The following is a 23,214-nucleotide window of genomic DNA, read 5'->3' on the forward strand; positions in this document are numbered from 1 at the left end:
CTAAATTCATGCTGGACCAGAGTGCTAGACTAGAAAGTTTCAGCCTGTACTATGGCAAGGTTTACATTTGAGCTAAGCATTAAGAGGTACAGCAATTGCTGAAATATTACTTGAGGTCGGTAACACAGTGCATTGTTTTATTGAGATCTACATTTCATTTACTTTAAAACCCTGCTCTTAAAATATGCAAATAGAACCTGACTCATCCACACATTTAAATGCCACCAAAAAATTGATGGTTGAACAGTGTTCCGTTTTGAGGTCTTGTATTAATTTTGTGGATTTTTTAAACAAAACATACTACTGTATGCTAACTAGTACCTTTCGAGGTATCATCTGCCAGGAACATGACTCTGCATTTGTCCAAAGTTAAACATAGTTGCGTTTAGTGTACCTTTGTTCATTCAGAGGCAAATCCAAGCCCCTCCTTCCTGACCTGAGTTTCATTTGTAGTGGCTCTGATGTGACCCTGCGCACCTGCACGTTCACATAGTGTATGCCATGTATGGCCAGTCAGACCTGCTCAGAGCAGCCCTGAGAGGGCCACCCATGGAGATGTTAGGAAAGGGTGAGCTCTGTAGACACTAATCCAACCTGAGGGCTTGAGTGGCTTAGAAGATCAGTTTTGACCATTATTTATTTCTATTATGGCGCTATATCTGAAGCAGTCAAGGACCAGAGCTCGAAGGTGCTAGGCACTATGCTAATAGAAATAAAGACGAGAGATAATAAAATGAAAGGCTTAGCATAAAAGCAGACATCTCAACTCACCTCTCACCTAGCTTGTGCCACGGAGTAATGATTTGTAGGCCTTTTTGTAGGCTTTTTTTCCTCTGCCTTCTTGTCAGCCCTTTGCCCACGCATGGCACCAGGCTCTTGATTTGTGTCTTATTCTCTAAGTAGCAAAACCCTCATTTACACTAAGTCTCCCAGTTGCTAACATTGATTAGCAAGGTTTTGCTGTCCTGGGGTTTAGAGAGAGAGCACTCCCATATTTGGAAGCTCGTCTTTGTTGCTTTCTGCACACTATCACCATCTCAGTTCAGTTCCTCCAAATGTCACTGACCTTCTGTTAAACTATATGAAACCTACATAACATAAAAGACAGCTTATTATATTTGCACGTTCTGGCTGTGTAGTGTCCCCCCCCCCCCCCCAGCCCCACTCAAATCAAGAAGGAAAATAGCACATCCAGGACTTCTGTGCTTACATTGAACACAGAAATACTTGCATGAAGTTTAAATGGTGTTGGAGATAATTAAGAAGACCAGAAAGCTATGATTTCTAAAGTCTAAAATGCACTTTGGGGTTTGACATACATAAATTAATTGTTTGACTCTCTAGCTGAAGCAAGTCATAATCATTATGTTGTCATGCGGTAATTAGTTTTGTTTAATACAAGTAATATAAATTAAGTCTGAGGTACTTTGGCAATGCCTTTTACAAATCCCAAAACAATATTTAAAGGCTGTAGACTATGGGTTCCCAAACTGGGGTCATGAAGAAATTCCAGGGGGGCGGGGAGCGAGGCGACCTGCTCCCCCCTCCCCCCTCCTCTCCATCAAGTTTTGCTGCCCTGGTCAGTTCCGTGGTTGTTTTTTTTAACAATTTTTGCTGCTATTTTTGTGGGGGGGGTTCTCAGAAATCAAAAAGAGGGTGTGATGCTGAAAAGTTTGGAACCACTGCTGTAGACTTTTAGTTGGTCAACTAAATTATGGTAAAGTTTGGAATGTAATGCTCAGGAGACTGTTTTTCCCCCCCATTTTGGTCATTTTGTAACAGTTTGGTACTTTAGCATTAACCTTTAATAGAGCTAAATGAAATATACATGTCCTGATGAATAATTATGAGATTGCATGAATTTTTATTTACCATATAATGCTTTACAGCGGGGCTGGGAGCAGAAGCCAACTGCCTGCATGCAGGGGCTGGGAACAGGAGCTGTCCCTGCACGCAGGACTGCTGGCTCCTCCGTCACACACTCTCCCCCCCCCCCCCCCCATCCTCCCAGCAGCAGGAGCCTGCTTAATCGATTAACCGGTTAAACCTAAGGTTTAACCAATTAACTGGGATTTTACATCCATAATTGGCTATGGTATTTTGAGCCTGCTAGCACAAACATTAATATTTTAGAGAAATGTCATGGATAAAGTTTTAGGTCCTCACTTGATGTATTTTAAAGTTTGTATTATTGTCCTACATCAAATAGGCTGGGACCATGATCATTAATCCAAAATTCTGGACAGGCTCTGCTGAAAAAACAATGAACTGAAAAAAAATGTGGTGAAATGATCATTTTAGGTATTAGTTGTTTTGGCTGCATAGGAGCAGGCTCATGTTTTGACAGCCTGCACCTTAATTGGACTGTGTATAAATATTGTAAGGAGTTCTCTGTGCAGCCATAACTTCAACTTTATGTGTAATTTCTTACCCAGACCCTCTGCACCTGCCACAATAACATTTTAAATTTGATTTATTATAAATATTTTAATAGAGATAATAATAATGAAAAGTATTTGGCCTAAAAACATAAATGAAAAAGCTATGTAGTCATAAACTATGTATGTATGTACTGAGAACAGATGACAAGCAGCCTAGAATTTATATTATGAAAACAGTAATGTCATAAGCTGTTGAAGAACTAAATAACAAAATGCAGCATACTGCTACTTATGTCATCTCTGAGCTTAACATAACCCAGCACTGTTCTTTTATAAACTGTGAAACAACGCTGGCATATTGAAAAACGCACAGGCTCATGCTTAATGTGTTAACAGAGATACAATAGACTTATTATGTTTCCAGAGTCTGAGGGTGGTCTGCAAAATTAATGACTACGGTGTTTGAAAATTAAGTGAACTCACTAATATATACTGTTGTTGATCCACTGAGTTTGGTGTTTAGCATTCCTCAACAGGAGACTAAATCTTTGCAGCCATTTCAAAAGTGATGCTGGCGCCCGTAACAGAAATGTATTCAATAATTTTTTATAAACCCATTGGACTCCAGTATTTTTCTTCGTTGACTGGGAAGTAGACTTCCCAGAATAAATTCTCTGTCCATACATGGCAGGTGTTTTCTAAGTGTTTGTAGCAGAACAGAAAATGATAGCATTGACAATAGAAGATATAAAGTGTTTCAAATTTGTATTTAATTAATTGTGTAAGAAAAATAGGGAATAAGTGCCATAGAATTTCCGATTAGCAGAATTAATTTTGATTAGCATTTGTTTACTAGTAAGTGTCACTATGATAGAAAATGAGCCAAAGATTTGTAATCATATTCACACTAGTAATTCTGTTATCAAATGACACATCTTTCACAGATCTGCACAGCTGTACTTGTTTGTGCTTTATGGCTGAAGGCCTTGTGGTAAGGTACAAGCTTATTGAAAAGTATGGTTCCATGAAAGAGGAGTTCTTTAAAGAACTCCATTAAGCAGTAATTAATATAATTTTGGCTTTTTTTATTCGTTTTGTTGTTTTTATGTCTTGTTCATGAAAATAGATTGGATCTTGAGACTTTCATGTCTCATTAGTCTATGTGATTTTAAAGATGCTGTCAAAATACTTTGTTTAAAAAAATATAGTATTCATCAGTTAGAAAATAATGGAGATCCTAAATATAAAGAATTGTATATAATTCTCAAAAAAATCATGGGAGGTAGAGGAAAGTAAATCGGCTCTAGGCCTCACTAAAACAGCACTGTGTATGACTACAGGATTAGCGCTGAAATATTTCAGTCAGGATCAAGAATGTCATTTTAACTAAGGAAGAAGGAGAATTCCTCCACAAAGAATTTCAAGATTCTGAGCTTCTGACGTGGTGTCGCTGTTGTCTTTTTATTGTTTAGATCCAGTTCCCGCTCTTGATCTAGGACAGCAGCTTCAGCTTAAAGTCCAGCGCATGCATGATATTGAAACAGAGAACCAGAAACTTAGGGAAACGCTAGAGGAATACAATAAGGAATTTGCTGAAGTGAAAAATCAAGGTAGGTGCAAAAAATGGATGCTTTTTCTCTGATTGTATTTCTAACAGTTTGAAGAAAGTTAGAATTGCCCTAAGTGTATTTAATAAAATTAGAATGTGCAGATACATTGTTGCAGGGCATCCCCACTGTAAGTCGCCCTGGCATACATCCGTTCCATACTAAAGTCGTTGACGCTTGTAGGAACTGATGCATTATAAGTCGTAACATTCCTCACTCTTAAATCACGCCAACCCCCCTCCCCCCCCATTTGTGCAAATGGAAGTCTGGCGTGGGAGAAAAATTGCCTGCTTTAAGTTGTTTTGCTGTAAGGCCAACTTGCTTTGAAACTTGTGTGTCTGCATATGAGTATTGTAGTTTGACTGGACCAATAGGATTTCCTTTAGAACTTTTCCTATGGTATCGTGAAATAGCGGGGCATCCTTTCTTTCTTTCTTTCTTTCTTTTTTTTTTTTTTTTTTTTTTTTTTTTTTAGCATTATTTTGTTGTTACCTTAAGCACTATCTATTTATTAGTGATCTGGCTAGCCTTCTGAGGTTAAATAGCACTCGTTAAATACTGAGATAATAGTAAAACTACTCTAAAGCCAAATACTGGAAAAAAAAAAGTGGAAATACTGAAGTAATGCTTTATTATTTACGGCAATTGGCAAGTTTTTTTATGATGGTACATGAAGACCACTATCTAAGATGCAAAAACCTGCTGTCTCTGAAAATACCTAGCTTTCTGAAAAACATGCTTCCTGCACCAGGAAACAAAATATGATCATTCTAAAACCTATTTCCCTTTACACACCACTTGTGGTTTCCTTGTGATTATCCAATACAGTAGCAGCAGATTGTTCCACCGCATGGGAAAGTAGACTGTGTTTATCATGTAAAACTGTTCCAGCATTGCTCAGCTCTCACTGCTCCTTACCACTTTACTAGGGCATGGTATGCTGCATCTAAATTGTAGCCAAAGGAGCATGTTACAGCCATCTCTTTCGTTATTATGAAGCGGCCTATTGAGATTGGAGGTCCCTTACCATGCAGGTCTTCAGATTCGACTGCAAGAGATACACAGCACAGTAATGTTCTCCGTGGCGCACTACTGGCTATGCACTTGGACCACCTTTATGGAGGAGTTTGGGGCCTGATCTTGGAAAGTGCAAAGGACCTTCAGCTGCAGTTGTGTGTTTGTAGAGGATTAGCGCTGAAATATTTCAGTCAGGATCAAGGCCCCTTACGCTAAGAGTTATGCAAACATGCAGAGGGACATATCATGAATAGCTTGTGATCTTGAAGTCAATAAGAGCTATGGGCAGTCTGTACCTTGCAGGTTTGGGCTCTTTAGTGCAATTCTACACATTTCACAAATTAGCATTTACTACGAGTAGCTTTTTTTTATGCTTTATGCATTTATTTCGTTCATGTACCAAAGCATTTAATTCTGGAAGTGCAGTTCTACACCGTAGTTTAAACAGAAATGGTCTGCATATGTTAGGAATGACTTGCAGAGGCCTGTTAGTAGTTGAGGGTATTTTGATTTCTTTCCACAGATGGGTTATACATGGTTTTAAATGAAATTAAAAACATAAGAATGGCCTGTATGATGGTTTTTGTTAGTTGGAGATACCTGGAGCATGGGATTGCATTCCTGAGCATCTTAGCTATAACAGCCATTGATGGAACTTTTTTGAAGCCATTTATGTGTGGCCTTCACAACATCCCATGGCAGTGAGTTCCACAGGTTAACTGTGTATTGTGTGAAGTAGTACTGCCTTTTCTTTGTTTTATACCTGCTGCCTGTTCATTCCGTCTAGTGACCCCTAGTCCTTGTATTATGTGAAAAAGTAAATAACACTTCCCTGATTGCTTTCTCTGTGCTATTCATTATTTTATAGCTCTTTCGCCTATCCACCCTTAGTTGTCATCTTTTCCAAGATGAACAGTCTCCATCTTTTTAATCTGTCCTCATATAGACACTTTTCTAAAGCCCCAGTCATTTTTCTTGACCTTCTCTGTACCTTTTCAAACTCTAATATATGTTTTTGAGGTGAGATGATCAGAATTGCACACAGTATTCGTAGTCTTATATATTGGCACTGTGGAATTTTGTGTTGTCTTATCTATCCCTTTTCTAATGCTTTCTAATATTCTGAGAACTTTTTAAAACTGCTGTTGTATATTGAGTGGATGTTTTTGGAGAACTATCCACAATGACTCCACTCAGCTTTGTTATTACCTAATTTGAATCATTTATATTGTCTGCCAGTTTAGCCACCTCACTGTTTCACCCCGTTTTGCAGATCATTTAGAAATACGTTGCACAACTCAGGTCCGACTACAGGTCCTTGGGGAACTCTCTCCATTGTGAAAGCTGACAGTTTACACCTATCCTTTGTTTCTCATCTTTTAACTAGTTACTGATCCATTAGCATGGTGTTCAACACGCTAGCTGCTAGCCACATGTGGCTCTTTGTCCAGCTGAGTGTGGCTAGTTTGCTATAGCAGTAGCCACTGTAGTGGCTACAGCTTCAGAACTGGTTGGACCCCACAGCATTAGAGTATCTTTTCTCTTACCTCAAAACTGCTTACTTTGCTTGAAGGCCTTTCAAAGGCTTTCTGACAGTCAGGTACACCATATCTAATGAATCACCTTTCTTCACATGTTAGTTGACTCCATCGAATAATTCTAAAACATTGGTGAGGCATGATTTCCCTTTACGAAATCACCCCTATGTTGACTCTTCCCTACATGTCATGTTTGTTTATGTAGCTGATAAATTTATTTTTGTTATCATTTCAACAAATTCAAGCCTGTAATGGGGAGGATCAGCTCTTTTTTAAAAAAATTAGTATTACTTTAGCTATCCTGTAGTCATCTGGTGTAGAGGGTTATGCAGGACTCTTGGGTAAATAGAATCTAGTCCTGGTGCCTTATTGCAATTTAATTTATCAGTTTGTACAAATACCACCTCTACTGACACTTCAGTATGGGACAGTTCCTCAGTTTTGTCACTTAAAAAGAATGACTCAGATGTGGGGATCTCCCCTACATCCTCAGAAGAGAATACTGATCAGAGAATTCAGTTAGCTTCTCCACAATGGCCTTATCTTCCTTGATTGTGCCTTTGCCACCTAAATTATCCAGTAGCCCCATTGATTTTTTTTGGTAGGCTCCCTGTTTCTGATGTATTAAAACATTTTTTTTTTTGCTATTAATTTTTGTGTCCTTAACTTAATTGCTCTTCAGACTTTCTTCTTAGCCTGCCTTTCCTATATTTTCACTTGATTGCTCCTTTCTATTTTCCTCACTTCCAGGTTTAAAGACTCTCTTTTTGCCTCTATCCGCTAGTTAGCAATAGCGTTTTGGATCTTTTTTTTGAGGGGGCTGGAGATGTATTTATTGGAGCTTCTATTTTGCTGTTTTCTGTCTCCATGTGATTATCACACATTTTACCGTGTGAATATTCCTGTTCAGTTTCCAGTTTTTATGTACTTCCCCTTTTTGAAGTGAAATGCTACTGTGATATGTTTCTTTTGGTGTTTTTCCTCTTACGAAGGTGTTACATTAATTATACTATGCAAAGCCGTCTCATCCATCGGACGATTCAGGGTTCACCACTCCAGGCCCCCTGCTTTTGGGGTCCCCTTAGTGGCTGCTCCAACTGTCCTGTGGACAGGAGGGAGCCTGGGATGACAGGGGCTTGGTCTGGGGTGGCAGCAGTGGTCACCTCAGCTCCTGCTTCACGCGTGGTGAGTGGGGGGGAAGGAAGAGTGGCCTGGCAGCCAGCTCTGCCCCAGTCCGCTGTGCTCGACTTCTCTGTGACAGCGAAAAGCAGAGCGCGGAGGGCACTCTATTTCCCACCACCATGAGAAGCAGGGCACAGCGGGCCGTGGAGCAGAGCAGGGTGTTGGGCTACTCTGGCTCCCACCGTCCATGTGATGAGTGTGGGGGGGGGGTGGAGTAACCCCTGCTGCCACTGCACCAAGACCCCATAATCTCCCAAGTCGTGTTGCTCAGGGGAGGGGGCAAGAAGGTGCAATGGAGAAGATGCAGGGCTTGGGAAAGGGGGGGAGCAGGCGCAGGGTCTGCTGCGGGTGGAGGGGGGCAGAGGTTGCCCCAGGCCCTGAACCACCCTCAGGACGACCCTGATATTATGGTTGCTGTTACTGAGCGGGTCATCTATATTCACCTCTTGGACTAGATCCTCTGATCCACGTATGACTAAATCAGGAATTGCTTCTCCCTTTGTGAGTTCCAGGAGCGGCATATATGGTGACCAGAATTTTTAGCTCTGTATCCCTGCCTGAGGTGACACATACCCCGTCAATTTGAGGATAGTTGAAATCCTCCGTTACTATTGCTGCTTCTGCTTTTGCAGTCTGTCTCATCTTCTTGAGCATTTCACAGTCACTGTCATCATTCTGGTCAGTTGGTTGTAGTATATTCCTGCTTCTATAGTCTTATTGTTCAAGCATGGAATTTCTATCAGTAGAGATTTTATGGTACAGTATGATTCATTTAAAATTTTTGCTTATTTGACTCGATGCTTTCTTTCACTTAGGCTGTGTTTAGATTGCACTGTTAAATCGGAAGAAGATGCACAATATTTTTTCAATTTACTTTTGAAAGAGGCTCTTTCGAAATTTGGCACATCTACACAGTGCCAAATTGCGAAAGAAAGTGTGTTTTCGACCCATCCCTTATTTCCTCGTAGAACAAGGTTAACAGGGATGGCAAAAGAACGCATCTATTCTTTTGAAAAAGCGGATGCGTTCCTTGGACACATCATTGCTATTTTGGGACACCTCCGGTATCCCGAAAAAGCAGTGCAGTCTAGACGTAACCTTACAGTGACACTCCCCCACCTGCACAACCTACTCTGTCGTTCCTATATATTGGGTCCTGTATTACTACTGTGTTCCACTTATTCTCCTCATAACATCCAACTTTCTGCAGTGCCTATTACGTCGTTCTCCGCAATTAATACCAGACACTCTGGTTCACCCATCTTAGAATTTAGACATGTAGCATATTTATATAAGCACGTGTAAATTTGGTCAATTTCAATTTCCTGGCTTTACGTTTTATTATGGCATTTGTCTTTTGCACTTATGTACATTTTTTTTTGCACCCACTAGTATATTTAATATCACTTTCTTGGCCAGCTACATCTCTCTCTAGCAGTCTCAATGTATTGCTAGTGTGTGAGGCTTCATTAAATAATTCTTTTCCATACCCTATTCTTGTTGCAAAGCACACAAGTGTTGCTCCTTGTCTTGCTTTCCTATTGTAAATAGTAAGATATAAAAAAATTCTTCCCTTAGGTGTGGGGGGAGTGAGAGGCTCACGGACAATGTCCGTTAATGTAACCGAAAGATGAAGGGTTCCAGTTGTCTATTAAATCTGATCTATGTGTTAATTCAGCAGTAAAATCCAAACTGCCCTATTTTTTGTCAGTTGTGAAGCGGGTGTGTCTTCAGTAACTGAAAGGTTGGCTCTGTACAAGAGCCATATTAAGACTGCTGCACTTTATATGAGCACAGTTATGTGAATGAGCTATTTGTGTAAATTCATACTTAAACCACTGTGGGACTTGATTTATCTCCCTTCAGCAGAGAGCTAATTTGAGACTAATTAATAAGGTGATATTATATTTTACGATTGATTTTCTTTTTTTTTAGTCATGTTATAAAAACCCTGGCTCTGCTTCCGAGCAAAATCCATTGATCCTTCTCAACCTAAACGTTTAAAGTTCAGTTTAACATTTAGGGAGTAAAAGGTCTCTGAAGGGACTCATATCCATTGATTTTGTGTCAGAGTTGAAGAGCTAAAGTTTAAAACACACTGAGCCTACAGGGTAAAGAAAGCCTTGTCTTCTCATAACCACATGGAACTGTGTAAATTCATTCTTTGCCTGTTGTTTTTCTGTAGAGGTTACAATAAAAGCGCTTAAAGAGAAAATCAGAGAATATGAACAGACCCTGAAGAACCAAGCAGAGAATCTAGCTCTTGAAAAAGAACAAAAATTACAAAATGACTTTGCGGAGAAGGAGAGGTGAGTGTGTGTATGTGTGTGTGGGTGTGTAGGTGTGTGTAGGTGTTGTCTGGAGGGAAAGAAACCTCATTATTCTGCTTAATCTTCCCAACCAGAGTCCTTCCTTCACTTCATCAAGACAGCTCATCTCTTGAATCATTTTAGTAATCTTTCACAGAAAAACAATTGTACAAGTGTATAAGTGAAGCCAGGACAGATTGTTACTTCACTACTGTTGTATTTGGGATGTAGGTGGTTGGGTTGATTATTTAGATTAAGGTCTGAGTGGGGAGACGTTAGATGTGAACTGGGAGATACTTTTTAAAATCAGTATTTAATAGTTACTCTGCATTTTTTAGTAGACCAAAGGTTTCTTTTTTTTTCTATCAAATATAGTTTACATAGATATACAAATAAAATTAAAGTAATGACAGTTTAGTGGAAGACAAATTATAGAAGAGGGTGTGTTAGAGGCGCTTTTTGACTAAAGCGCATCCTAAAATGTGGATAATTTAGTGTGAGGGAGGATAAAAAGAACTTTGACCTGTGTTTCTTACCATACATACTTGTTTACAAGTTTGAGAGAAAAGAAAATGTGTTCTTTGGTCCAGTATTTTTAAATCAGATAACATGTAAACCAGGGGTGGAGAGCTTCATACCCAGGGGCCAGATGTGGCCCCTGGCTTGCCGGGATGTGGCCCCCCCCGAGCCTTATCTCTCCCCCCCCCCAGCACTGGGGTGCCCATGTTGGTGCTCCAGTCCCCCGCAACCCTATCATAGGGCTGAAACACACAAAATTTACTAGGCTGGGGCCCCCAGGCTCTGGTGTGTGACGGGAATGTGGGGAGTGTCTTTCTTCTTCTCAGTTAGAGACCACATCAGTGAGGGTTTTGTTTTATGCATTTCACTTGTGCATGGCCCCTGACTGACTTATCAGTATGTGAGCAGCCCCCGACCTAAAAAAGATTCTCCACCCCTGAAAACATGCAAAGTAATTGTTAGAAAGTTGGTTGATTTTGTCTGAATAGTATTTTTTTTAACATGATCCCCCGGAAGACATTTAAGATGCTGGGTGTTTTATGCACCATCATGACTATTTAAAATCTGCAGAATAGCTAAAGGTCTCTGAGCAATGTCACAGCAACTCTATGCTTAGTATAGGTTTTATAAGTCTAGTCTTTAGCAAAGTCTGGTGACTGTATGGCCAAGTGACCTGAAAGCATATGCTGTAACTGACACAAACATGGGAACCGTGCTTATGTACATAAGAAATAAGCTGGTCTGATCGGGTTATATATGAAATAACAATGTAAAATTTGCTTTGAAATGTGCATAGAGGGTGGTTAATACTGTTATTGTATTTTATCATCATACTGGCAATGGATTCTAAACAGCTGTCAGACCTATTGAGAATATCATTTATAGCAACAAATTCCTTCAGTCTGACAGAAAAATGGAAATGTATCCTTCTTCTTGAGCTAACTTTTGTACAAAAGCGGGTATGTGGTGACAATTTTCTTAATGTGTGTGACATTTCCAAAACAATTTATGCTACGGAAAACCTTCCACTAACTATATCATTTATATAGCAGTCAAATCTTGTATTATGTTCGCACCATACATTTTGAAGTTGTTACACTGTTAAAATTTTAACAAGTGGGACTCCAAAATATGTACAGCTTTCCAATGATACATGGCTTATGGTTCCCATTGTGATACCTTATAGTATACATGGTACTGTCATTTGCCTATTTACACTTGAACTGATCAATCACATTATCTGTCAGATTGGCAAAATACAATTAAATTGTTAAATAAGGTCACCAGCTCCATTTTCATCTCTCTTTTTTAGAAAGTTGCAAGAAACACAGATGTCGACAGCCTCAAAGCTGGAGGAGGCCGAACACAAAGTTCAAGCTTTACAAACAGGTTTGGCATTGCTGTTGTGATCTGTACCAATGGCCAGGCAGGTAGTAGGATAAATACAGTGAAATAAGGACTGAGCTTGCATGTCTGTGTCAAGACTCAGGGGAACATCCATCCAGCAGTACTCAAAAATGGCCATGCAAATCAGAGCTTCTGTTGGGCTTCTTAGCCCTAAGGCTTCAGGCTTTGATGGCATCTTGATCTCTCCCCAGTTTTCTGCCTGTGGCACACAGCACTTTAGTCTCCTGAAGTCTGAAATGCTGTTGTCTAACCAAAATTACTATGCTTAGTATAGTGGTTACTGCGAAATTTGATGGCCTGTGCAGATCAGTCTAAATGATCTAATGGTCCCTTCTGCCCTTAAACTCTGTGAATCTATAAATTAACTACACACTTGTGCTATGGCCAACTATTGGTGGATGTAGTGGGTAAAGTCGAGATAGTGTAGTAGAGACATCGTTGGAATGTTCCTGCAACTAAAACAGGCCACAGAGCTGTGCTGTATAAAATAGTCAGAATGCAAAGTGAACTTTATTTCTGCTTCACAGCAAAAAACCTGCTATTTACTTTGCAATTCATCCTTGCATAGTGATGTTTGCCAGCCCATATAAGTTGGGGTCCATTGGGGTTTTTTTTCCCAGTGAACTTTTTGGACTGATTGGTATAAATATTTTAGTTGAAATGTGACAAATCTACATATGAACCGAATAATATCTTGCTATATTAAGTAGAATGGCAACTAGAAACTTTTACAATTTAAAAAAAGATTTAAAAGAACAGAAACAAAGTCTTAAAAGCTTTTTCATCATCTAAGTCACTATTTGTTTGGTCAAGTAGAATACTTAATGTAAGATGATTTTTCGACAGGAAATGGTTTATAGCAGGATAAAAAATTGAGTAGCCTTTTTACATTGCACAATGTACTGGTCTGTTACAATTCCTGTAACATTTCTATGTTTTATGCCTCCTAGCCTTGGAAAAAACTCGGACAGAATTATTTGACCTGAAAACAAAATATGATGAAGAAACTACTGCAAAGTAAGATTTCACCATTTTCTTTTTACATATCTTCCTTTGCTATCCCACCTTCCTAATTTTGCATGTTATCATTTGAAAGAAGGGTGAGATGGAAGTGGTTTGTAGTAAAAATGTGTAGGAAAACATTGGCATAATTGAATATCCTGTACTGAGACTGATTAAACTAGTGTTGTTTCTTTCAAACTTTCCACCCCCTAAAGCACACCTACCCTGTCCCTTCTCTGCTCCCAGCTTCCGTTCTTAATCCTGTATTTATGATGTTACACACAACCTATGCTATACTTGGAGGCAGAAGAATCTAAAATAAGATTTTTGTAGTAATCCCCCTCCTCCTTTCCTGGTCAGTGAATGAAGATTAATTCTGGATTTCATTGTAGCAAAGTTCCTTAGTTCTGCGTGTCTCCTAATTAGCAGGTATTAATTTGGTATGTATCAAAAGTGATCACCAAATGCCACAGAATTTCTCTATATTTAACAGCACATAATTGTGGAATTAGTGGATGAATTTTTGATTTTTTTTAATTGGTAACTACTATGGTTACTGCTTTCAGTTATAGCCTTGTTTTTATTATCACTGTCTTCATTGTTGGGCAGTGGCGTAGCTAGGATGGGCCAGGTGGGTGGGCCCTGACTTCTGTGGGGCAGGCAATGAGGGGGGCAGTCTCCAGCTGGCTATGGGGAAGAGAAGGAGAGTTACACTTGCCTTGCTGCCCCACACGGTGCTCCCAGTGGTGAGCAGGATTGGGGCTTGCCCTGCTCTTCCCACCCAGCCCACTGCTCCCAGCAGAGTTTGTGATGGTACTTGATTTCCTTCAGCTGCTCCCAGCAGAAATCATGGTTAAGGCTCCGGAGCTTGGCCATGCTCTAGTTGCTCGCTTCTCCTGGCAAGGAACGTGTTGGGACTCCGAGGTTTGGCTCCACTCCGGCTACTTGCTCCTCTTGGCGGGAAGCCAGGTCAGAGTGCCAGGACTTGTCCTAGCTCTGATGCTTCAGCCACCTAGCGGGATCGGGAGCTCATAAGCCCCCAACTCCACTCCCTGGCAGGAGTGCTGGATGAGCAGAGCAGAGCTAGCCCCCGACTCCGTTCTCCAGGTCTTCCAGCGCATTGGACAGAAAGGGGCAAGACTCCATGTCGGAGCAGAGCCAGGACAGTGGGTGGGTGGGCCTGAATCCTAAGTGTTGGGCCATGGCCCACCCGTGGCTATGCCCCTGCTGTTGGGCCCATCATTGTGTTTACATGAGTATGTGGCATGCATGTTCACAAGTCCAAAGTGCCTGAAAAGATCAACTCAGTGCAGGAAACAAGGGAAGAGAGGCAGATTATTGGTGTGTGTCTGTCTTCTTTTAAAACATTTTATTTGTTTGCATGTATCTTTTATTCAAAGAGAAAAAGGAAAGTTGGAAGTGGAAAGGAATTGTCATAACCCACTGCAGCTCTAATGTTCTGTTGAATCCAAAAGAGTTTCCCTTTTAGAAATGGCAAAGTAAAAAAGGAACAATTTACAGTCAAATTATAGCTTGGCTGTTGCAGGGGCATAACCAGCGCAAGATATCCCCTTACATACGAGTGCTGAAGTGTCTGTGTTAAGGGTGGCTGCACAGGATGGGAAAACGATTCCATAGAGTCCCTAGCTTCTCTCTCTTGTTTTGGATGGACAAAGCAGGAGGCTGCAACAGGCCAGAGTATGTGGTAGGGATGTCGACAAGTACCCAGTTACTCGGTAAGCATCATCCTTACTTGGGTGATGCTTACCAGTAATTGATTAACTGGCAGCCCGGCTGGGCTAGAGTGGCTCCCCGCCTATGGGATCCCAGTTAACCAGTTCAATGGAATGCTTAACATTCCGTTGAGCCGGTTAACCTTTTAACCAGGATTTTATATCCCGTGTGTGGAGCTTTGTTTCTGTCCTCTCCATCAAGTCAGCATGGTAGAGGAACATACTGTGTGATATAAGGACATTGGACAATTTGTTCTCTCCATGGAGCAGTGGGGGATTGGGTAGAAGATTGACTTCCCATGTCACAGCTTCCTTCTTGTATTTCTCCAGGGCAACAAAATATTACCTTTTTACATTGAGCCATAGCATATTGTCATAATTGCTAGTCTTATTACTAAAGAGGAATAGGGTTGTCCTGGTAGAGGTCTGTCAGTAGTAGGAGTCCGAAGTAGAGACCTGTTGGCATCCTTTCTTCAGTTGTGTCCAAATCTGCATCCAAGTTTAGTTCTTTTAAGAACTAATCTTGTAAATTCAGGGGATCCTTAACCCAATTGTGATCCTTGGGAGCTACAGTGCTTGAAATTTGCGACTGGGCCCTTAATTGTTAAGGTTCAGTGTTTACTATAGAAACAATTTTTATCCCCTTTTCTTACATGAACTCTGTAACTTGCATTTTTGAAATCTTTGTTGTTTGAAACACCTTATTCAGAACTTGGGTGTATTATATTTTCTTACTGGTTGCATATTTTCCAACTGACACATACTGCTGACTGTGTTTTTAATGGAGCAATAAATTAACATAGATTTTTGCTAACTTTCTTTTCTATTAAAAAAAAACCAACAAATGGTCTAGTGGCACTTTATAGACTAACAAAACATGTAGATGGTATCATGAGCTTTCGTGGGCACAGCCCACTTCTTTAGATGGCTGGAGTTCTATGGGAAATATAATTGATACTAGTTCTGTTGTTAATAGCGCCCGCCAGGGCATTTGTGTGTGCCCGCTGACAACCTGGGACGGCCCGGCGCGCGGCGCACTGGAGGCGCCGGCCCATGGGGCGCGACACGCACCAGCGCCTGGTGCGTGGCGCTCGGGCGGCCCCAGCCCCGGGGCACATGCGGGCATGCGGCGCCGGCCCCGGGTCCACGGCACAAGGTGCTCGGGCGGTCCCGGCCCTGGGGCACATGCCGGCGCCGGGTGCAAGGGCATCCCCGCCCCTGGCGTGCCCCAGGACGCGCGGCCCCGCCTCCCGGGTGCCCGGCGCGTGAGTGGCCCCGCCCCCGGGCGCCAGAGAGCCCCTAAAGGTTGGGGACCACTGGACTATATGTACAACTAAGTAGAACCAATAAGTAGCAGACCAGATAACATTTTCATTATGTTCTGTAACACATTGATTTCAGTCAAATAGCTGAATCCTGTAGTGGACATTTTGTCATATTCTTTGTCTTCTAAACTAAAGTTTTATAAAAGCAAACTTTGATAATCTGACATCAACAGAAATGTTCTTATGATTATTTTTATTTCCTGTATGATTTTGTAAAACAGTCTCTTTCAGTGTTTGCAACCCAATTTTTTGTATCTTGCAAATCCATGAAAACATGAAAGAGCAACAGACTATAAATGAAAGTTAAACTAACTAGTGTATTTCACTGTCCAAGTTGAGAGAAATGAGAAAAGTAAACAAACAGCAAGAAAGATAACAAGGGAATTTTAATTCTTTGGTCTTAATAATCTGAGCTGCTAGTAGCCTTGACAGATTTATTTGAAATATATATGTGCTTGTTACATAACATAAGACAAGACCATAAGAGCTGACAAACAACCGCATACAAAGGAATCCAATGCATCAGGTAAGGGCAGACAAATAAGCAGTGGCAAATTTTTAAAGTGCTTGTACACAAATGCTAGGAGTCTGACTAATAAGATGGGTGAACTAGAGTACCTCGTATTAAATGAGGAGGTAGACATAATAGGAATCACTGAAACCTGGTGGAATGAGGAAAATCTGTGGGACACAATCATACCGGGATATAAAATATATGGAAAGGATAGAGCAGGCCGGGTGGGTGGCGGACTGGCACTGTCTGTGACAGATAATGTAGAATCAAATGAAATAAAAATATTAAGTGAATCAACATGTTCCATAGAATCGCTATGGATAGAAATTCCATGCTCCAATAATAAGAAATTAGCAGTAGGGATATATTACCGACCACCTGACCAGGACAGCGATACTGACATAGAAATGCTGAGGGAGATTAGAGAGGCTACCAAAATAAAGAACTCTATAATAATGGGGGATTTTAATTACCCCATATTGACTGGATACATGTCACCTCAGGAAGAGAAGCGGAGATAAAATTTCTCAATGCCTTAAATGACTGCTTCTTGGAGCAGCTGGTACAGGAACCTACAAGGGGAGAGGCAATTCTCGATTTAGTCCTGAGTGGAGTGCAGGATCAGGTCCAGGATATAAGCGTTACAGGACCGCTTGGGAATAGTGACCATAATATAATAACATTCAACATTCCTGTGGTGGGAAGAACACCTCAGCAGTCTAGCACCCTGGCATTTAATTTCAAAAAGGGGAATTACGCAAAAATGAGGAGGTTAGTTAAACAGAAATTAAAAGGCACAGTGACTAGAGCCAAATCCCTGAAAGCTGCATGGAAACTTTTTAAAGACACCATAATAGAGGCCCAACTTAAACGTATACCCCAAATTAAAAAAACATAGGAAGAGACCTAAAAAAGAGTCACCGTGGCTTAACCACCATGTAAAAGAAGCAGTGAGGGACAAAAAGGTATCTTTTAAGAAGTGGAAGTCCAATCCTAGTGAGATAAATAGAAAGGAACATAAACACTGTCAAATCAAGTGTAAACATGTAATAAGAAAAGCAAAAAAAGATTTTGAAGAACAGCTAGCCAAAAACTCAAAAAGAAATAACAAAATGTTTTTTAAGTACATTAGAAGCAGGAAGCCTGCTAAAAAACCTGTGGGTCCCCTAGATGATCGAGCTATAAAAGGAGCAAACAAGGACGATAAAGCCATTGCAGAGAAACTAAATGATTTCTTTGCTTCAGTCTTCACGGCTGAGAACGTTGGGGAGATTCCTGAATCTGTACCATCCTTTGTGGGTGATGAATCTGAGGAACTGTCCCGGATTGAAGTATCATTAGAGGAGGTTTTGGAACAAATAGAAAAACTTAATGTTAACAAATCTCCGGGACCAGATGGCATTCATCCAAGGGTTCTAAAAGAACTTAAATGGGAAATTGCTGACCTATTATCTGTGATTTGTAACCTATCCTTTAAATCGGCTTCCGTACCTAATGACTGGAAGGTAGCCAACGTGACACCAATATTTAAAAAGGGCTCTAGAGGCGATCCTGGCAATTACAGACCGGTAAGTCTAACTTCAGTACCGGGCAAATTAGTCGAAACAATAGTAAAGAATAAAATTGTGAAGCATGTAGAAGAACATAATTTGTTGGACAAAAGTCAACATGGTTTCTGTAAAGGGAAATCCTGTCTTACTAATCTGTTAGAGTTCTTTGAAGGGGTTAACAAACATGCGGACAAGGGGGATCCAGTAGATATAGTATACTTGGATTTTCAGAAAGCCTTTGACAAGGTCCCTCACCAAAGGCTCTTGTGTAAATTACATGGCCATGGGATAAGAGGGAAGGTCCTTTCTTGGATTGAGAACTGGTTAAAAGACAGGAAACAAAGGGTAGGAATAAATGGTAAATTTTCAGATTGGAGAGGGGTAACTAGTGGTGTACCCCAAGGGTCAGTCCTGGGACCAATCCTTTTCAACTTATTCATAAATGATCTGGAGAAAGGGGTAAGCAGTGAGGTAGTAAAGTTTGCAGATGATACAAAACTGTTTAGGATAGTCAATACAGAAGCAGACTGTGAGGGACTCCAAGAAGTTCTCACCAAACTGAGCGATTGGGCAACAAAATGGCAAATGAAATTTAATGTGGATAAGTGTAAAGTAATGCACATCAGGGAAAAATAACCCCAACTATACATACAGTATGATGGGGGCTAATTTGGCTACGACAAATCAGGAAAGAGATCTTGGAGTTATCGTGGACAGTTCTCTGAAAACTTCCACACAGAGTGCAGCGGCGGTCAAAAAGGTAAATAGGATGGTAGGAATTATTAGGAAAGGGATAGAAAATAAGACCCAGAATATCGTACTGCCCCTGTATAAAACTATGGTACACCCACATCTTGAATACTGTGTACAGATGTGGTCTCCTCACCTCAAAAAAGATATTTTGGCCTTGGAAAGGGTTCAGAAAAGGGCAACTAAAATGATTAGGGGTTTGGAACGGGTCCCATATGAGGAGAGGTTAAAGCGACTGGGACTTTTCAGTTTAGAAAAGAGGCGACTGAGGGGGGATATGATAGAGGTCTATAAAATCATGAGTGGTGTGGAGAGGGCGAATAAAGAAAAGTTATTTATTAGTTCCCATAATAGAAGAACTAGAGGACACCAAATGAAATTAATGGGGAGCAGGTTTAAAACTAATAAAAGAAAGTTCTTCTTCACACAGCGTGTAGTCAACCTGTGGAACTCCTTGCCAGAGGAGGCTGTGAAGGCTAAGACTATAATAGAGTTTAAAGAGAAGCTGGATAAATTCATGGAGGTTAGCTCCATAAAAGGCTATTAGCCAGGGGATAAAATGGTGTCCTTGGCCTCTGTTTGTCAGAGGCTGGAGAGGGATGGCAAGAGACAAATCGCTTGGTCATTGTCTTCGGTCCACCCTCTCTGGGGCACCTGGTGCTGGCCACTGTCGGTAGACAGGATACTGGGCTAGATGGACCTTTGGTCTGACCCAGTACGGCCGTTCTTATGTTCTTATGTTCTAATTTCTTCATGTCTTAAAAAATTGTTTCTGGCCCTCTGAGATTTGATCAGATGAATTGGAATGCTTACAGACAAGAAAGTTTAAAAAAAAAAAAAAAGTTAATACTGGTTGTATGACTTTCAGTTGTAAAATGCAGAGATACAGGCAGTCCCCGGGTTACGTACAAGATAGGGACTGTAGGTTTGTTCTTAAGTTGAATCTGTATGTAAGTCGGAACTGGCGTCCAGATTCAGCCGCTGCTGAAACTGATCAGTTTCAACAGTGGCTGAATCTGGACGCCAGTTCTGATTTACATACAGATTCAACTTAAGAACCCCAGGCATCCCCAAGTCAGCTGCTGCTGAAACTGATCAGCGGCTGATTCCAGGAAGCCCGGGGCAGGGGCTTCCTGTAGTCAGCCACTGGTCATTTTCAGCAGCTGCTGACTAGGGGACACCTGGGGCAGAGCAGCTGGGGTGCTGCTGGGTTGGTCCAGTGGCACCCAGAGTGGCGCTACGGGACCAACCGGCAGCGCCCCAGCTGCTGTACCACAGGCGTCCGGAGCAAAGCCGCGGAGCACGGGGGCAGCGGGACAGCCCAGACGCGCCGTGGCTATCCTGCTGCCCTCGGGCTCCGTGGCTTTGCTCTGCTTTGCTCCCCGTCCCCCTGGTCTGCAGACCAGGGGGACGGGGAGCAAAGCGGCGGAACACGCGGGCAGCGGGACAGCCCAGATGCGCCGTGGCTATCCTGCTGCCCTCGGGCTCCGCGGCTTTGCTCTGCTCTGCTCCCCGTCCCCCAGGTCTGCAGACCAGGGGGAGGGGGAGCAGAGTAGAGCAGAGCGGCGGAACGCGCAGCCAGCTGACAGCCCAGACGCGTCTGGGCTGTCAGCTGGCCGCGTGATCCGCTCTGCTTCCCCCCACCCCCCTCCCCATGGTTTGCAGACCAGGGGGAGGGGGAGCAGAGCGGAGCAGAGCAGAGCGGCAGAATGCGCGGCCAGCTGACAGCCCAGACGCATCTGGGCTGTCAGCTGGCCGCGTGCTCCGCTCTGCTCCTCCCCCCCCCCCCGTAGATCAGGGGGAGGGGGAGCAGAGCGGAGCACAGCAGAGAGGCGGAACGCGCGGCCAGCTGACAGCCCAGACGCGTCTGGGCTGTCAGCTGGCCGCGTGCTCCGCTCTGCTCCCCCTCCCCCTGGTCTGCAGACCAGGGGGAGGGGGAGCAGAGCAGAGCAGAGCAGAGCAGAGCGGCAGAACGCGCGGCCAGCTGACAGCCCAGACGCGTCTGGGCTGTCAGCTGGCCGCGCGTTCCGCCGCCGCTTTGCTTCCTCTCCCTGGTCTGCTCGAGACCAGGGAGAGGAAGTGCCCCGTTCGTAACTGCGGATCCGACGTAAGTCGGATCCGCGTAACTCGGGGACTGCCTGTACCTGGTAATTGTTTGAAATGTCAAAAGGATCTGAACATTCTTTTCAAAAAAAGGAAAGTACAGCAAGATAAGTTAAGACCTTCGGTGTCTCAGCATAACAGGCTTGGATTTTTCCTCAGCAATGGTTCAGAATCAGTATGAAGTTGAAACTTAAAAAATTGCTTGTTTATGTTTTAGTGGTTTTCTAAATTTTTCAGTGTGGTATGTGCAAAGCTAAGTGCGACACGAACCATGTTCTTGACCATTTGCTAGCAGTGCATCTTTAATGAGATCTGTTTCTGAAATGAAAACCTTTAGTAGTATTATTCCCATTTGTCATATGTTGCATAAAGATTTCCCCTTCTTTCTGATGATTAGGTAGATCTCTTAACATTCTTCCTCTGGGAGACTTGTCATCTGGGCACCTTTCTCCTGGCCCCTTTTATTGGACAAGTATCTCCTGTCTAGGACACTGAAGGAGTTAATGACAAAAAGAAATTTATGATGTGCAGTCATTGCAGTGTCAGCTGGAATATCAAGAAGCTGAATCTGACAAGATGGCAGCAGGAAAGTTTTCCATGTGTAGGCTTGAAGTAAAATGTAATTGGCCTTTATGCACAGAACAAGGATCCATTGATGAATACAGCTGGTCTTTGTTTTCTTCTGTCATTGAGTGTGGGAGGTAAAAGTGTTCTTCTTCATGTTTATTAATGCAAGATTCCTTAGACAAATGGCAAGCACAGTTTAATATTTGTTGGAACACAGAAGGGCTTGCCAAAACAGTTGTGTAAGAGGATTTCAAGGTTTTCTGATTATAATCATGTCTGGGTTAAATAAATGAATGATTGCTCTGCCTTTTTCAATTAAAGAGGCACATCCTCTCTTGAAGCCTAATACTGATTTTGTTTGCCGTCTCACACGTTTCTATCAGCAAACCTGGATTTAACCAACACTAATGAGTTTGATCTGGAGATTCTATCATCGCTGGAATGAAAAAAGCAAACTTGAACCTTGAGTTCCTGTCATACTGAAGAAAAGCTTTTTTCTTAGTAAAAACAGACTGGTTGTCTGTGTAGGAAAAGAAACTCTCTATACGTATTTCCTTGTGTTTTCTCCAGAACACATACTCTGCTCATATCCTCTTTCACTTCTGGTTTTATGCTGCATGCTCCAACAAGTGTTTCCGATTCCCAACGAAGTTGATGTTCTGTCAGCCAAAGTGCTGGAATTCAGTTTTAAGTGAACTCCAGAACCACCTCTTGGCTCTTGCATCCCTTCCTCCACAACATAAGTGAATTCTAACTGGGAAAGGACCTTCAACTGTAGCACACACAGAAGGCTCGTTACATTCCTGCTAATATGTGGGTTGAGTTGCCTTTGGTGAAAGAAAATACCACTGGAATACCACACTCCTAAATAGTTTTGAGGATTTTAGCTCCTGTACCTGGTCCTACAATAGGAAGCTTCTATTAAAAAAAAAAAAAGAGGGAGAAAAACTCACATTGTGAACTGGATGGCTACACTCCTTGTCCATGAGACTTTTCTTAGGACCTTTCGAGCTCTACAGGAATGCTCATGGGTGTCCAGTGGCCTAGGCAGGGGAAGGCTTTACCTTCTCAAACTGCCTGGCATGGCCCCGCCCATCACTGTAGATGGTCTGGGAGTGGAATGTTGCTGCCCCCAGCACCCTCCCTCCAGGTGGGGAGGCTGGAGCTGCGCTGTGTATTCTCCTTCCTCCCCTGGTGTTCCAGGGCTGAGCTGGGATGCACTGTGCTCCCTCTCCCGTGCCCTGGGGTGAGCTCACACCCACTCTCCCCCCCCCCCCATCGTGGTGGGGAAGCATACACAACATGCTTCCCTATGGGAGGGGGTGGGGCAGCACAAAGGGTGGGTCTGGAATTGGGGCTGAGGGCTTGCCTGCCCCAGCCCTAACTTCACCAACCTTCCATGCGAATGCTTATTGAAAGTTCAGCACAGAAGAAGGTTTTAACACTTCTATCAGGACTAGTTCTTAAAACAAACATTTCTAGTGGTATATAACAATCCTCCTGCTCATTGCCTAAGCAAGTAGAAAAATCTTCATTGTATAGGTTTGAGTGACTCTATTATAATCACACCTGGGTGTATCAGCATTAAGACAATATCAGCACCATGTTACAAATTACCGCACCATGTCGACTTAGATGAGTTGTTTTAATCTTGAGTTACTTTTTAATGGACAGAGCACTGCTGATTCAGTCGACTCTCATTTCAGATTT

General features: G+C 42.2%; 1 protein-coding gene across 5 annotated transcripts in view; it reads left to right on the top strand.

The window, feature by feature from the left end:
* CUX1 (cut like homeobox 1) overlaps positions 1-23,214 on the top strand; it is a 397,218-nt gene that overhangs the window by 178,483 nt on the left and 195,521 nt on the right. For all 5 annotated transcript variants that reach the window (XM_075904405.1, XM_075904407.1, XM_075904408.1 and 2 more), the window contains exons 5-8: positions 3,854-3,991; positions 9,911-10,034; positions 11,866-11,942; positions 12,911-12,977. In XM_075904405.1, the coding sequence (XP_075760520.1) occupies positions 3,854-3,991; positions 9,911-10,034; positions 11,866-11,942; positions 12,911-12,977 (406 nt within the window). The remainder of the gene's footprint in view (positions 1-3,853; positions 3,992-9,910; positions 10,035-11,865; positions 11,943-12,910; positions 12,978-23,214) is intronic.

The sequence above is a fragment of the Pelodiscus sinensis genome, chromosome 21 (assembly GCF_049634645.1).
Source record: "Pelodiscus sinensis isolate JC-2024 chromosome 21, ASM4963464v1, whole genome shotgun sequence".
In the NCBI taxonomy this organism is placed as follows: Eukaryota; Metazoa; Chordata; order Testudines; family Trionychidae; genus Pelodiscus; species Pelodiscus sinensis.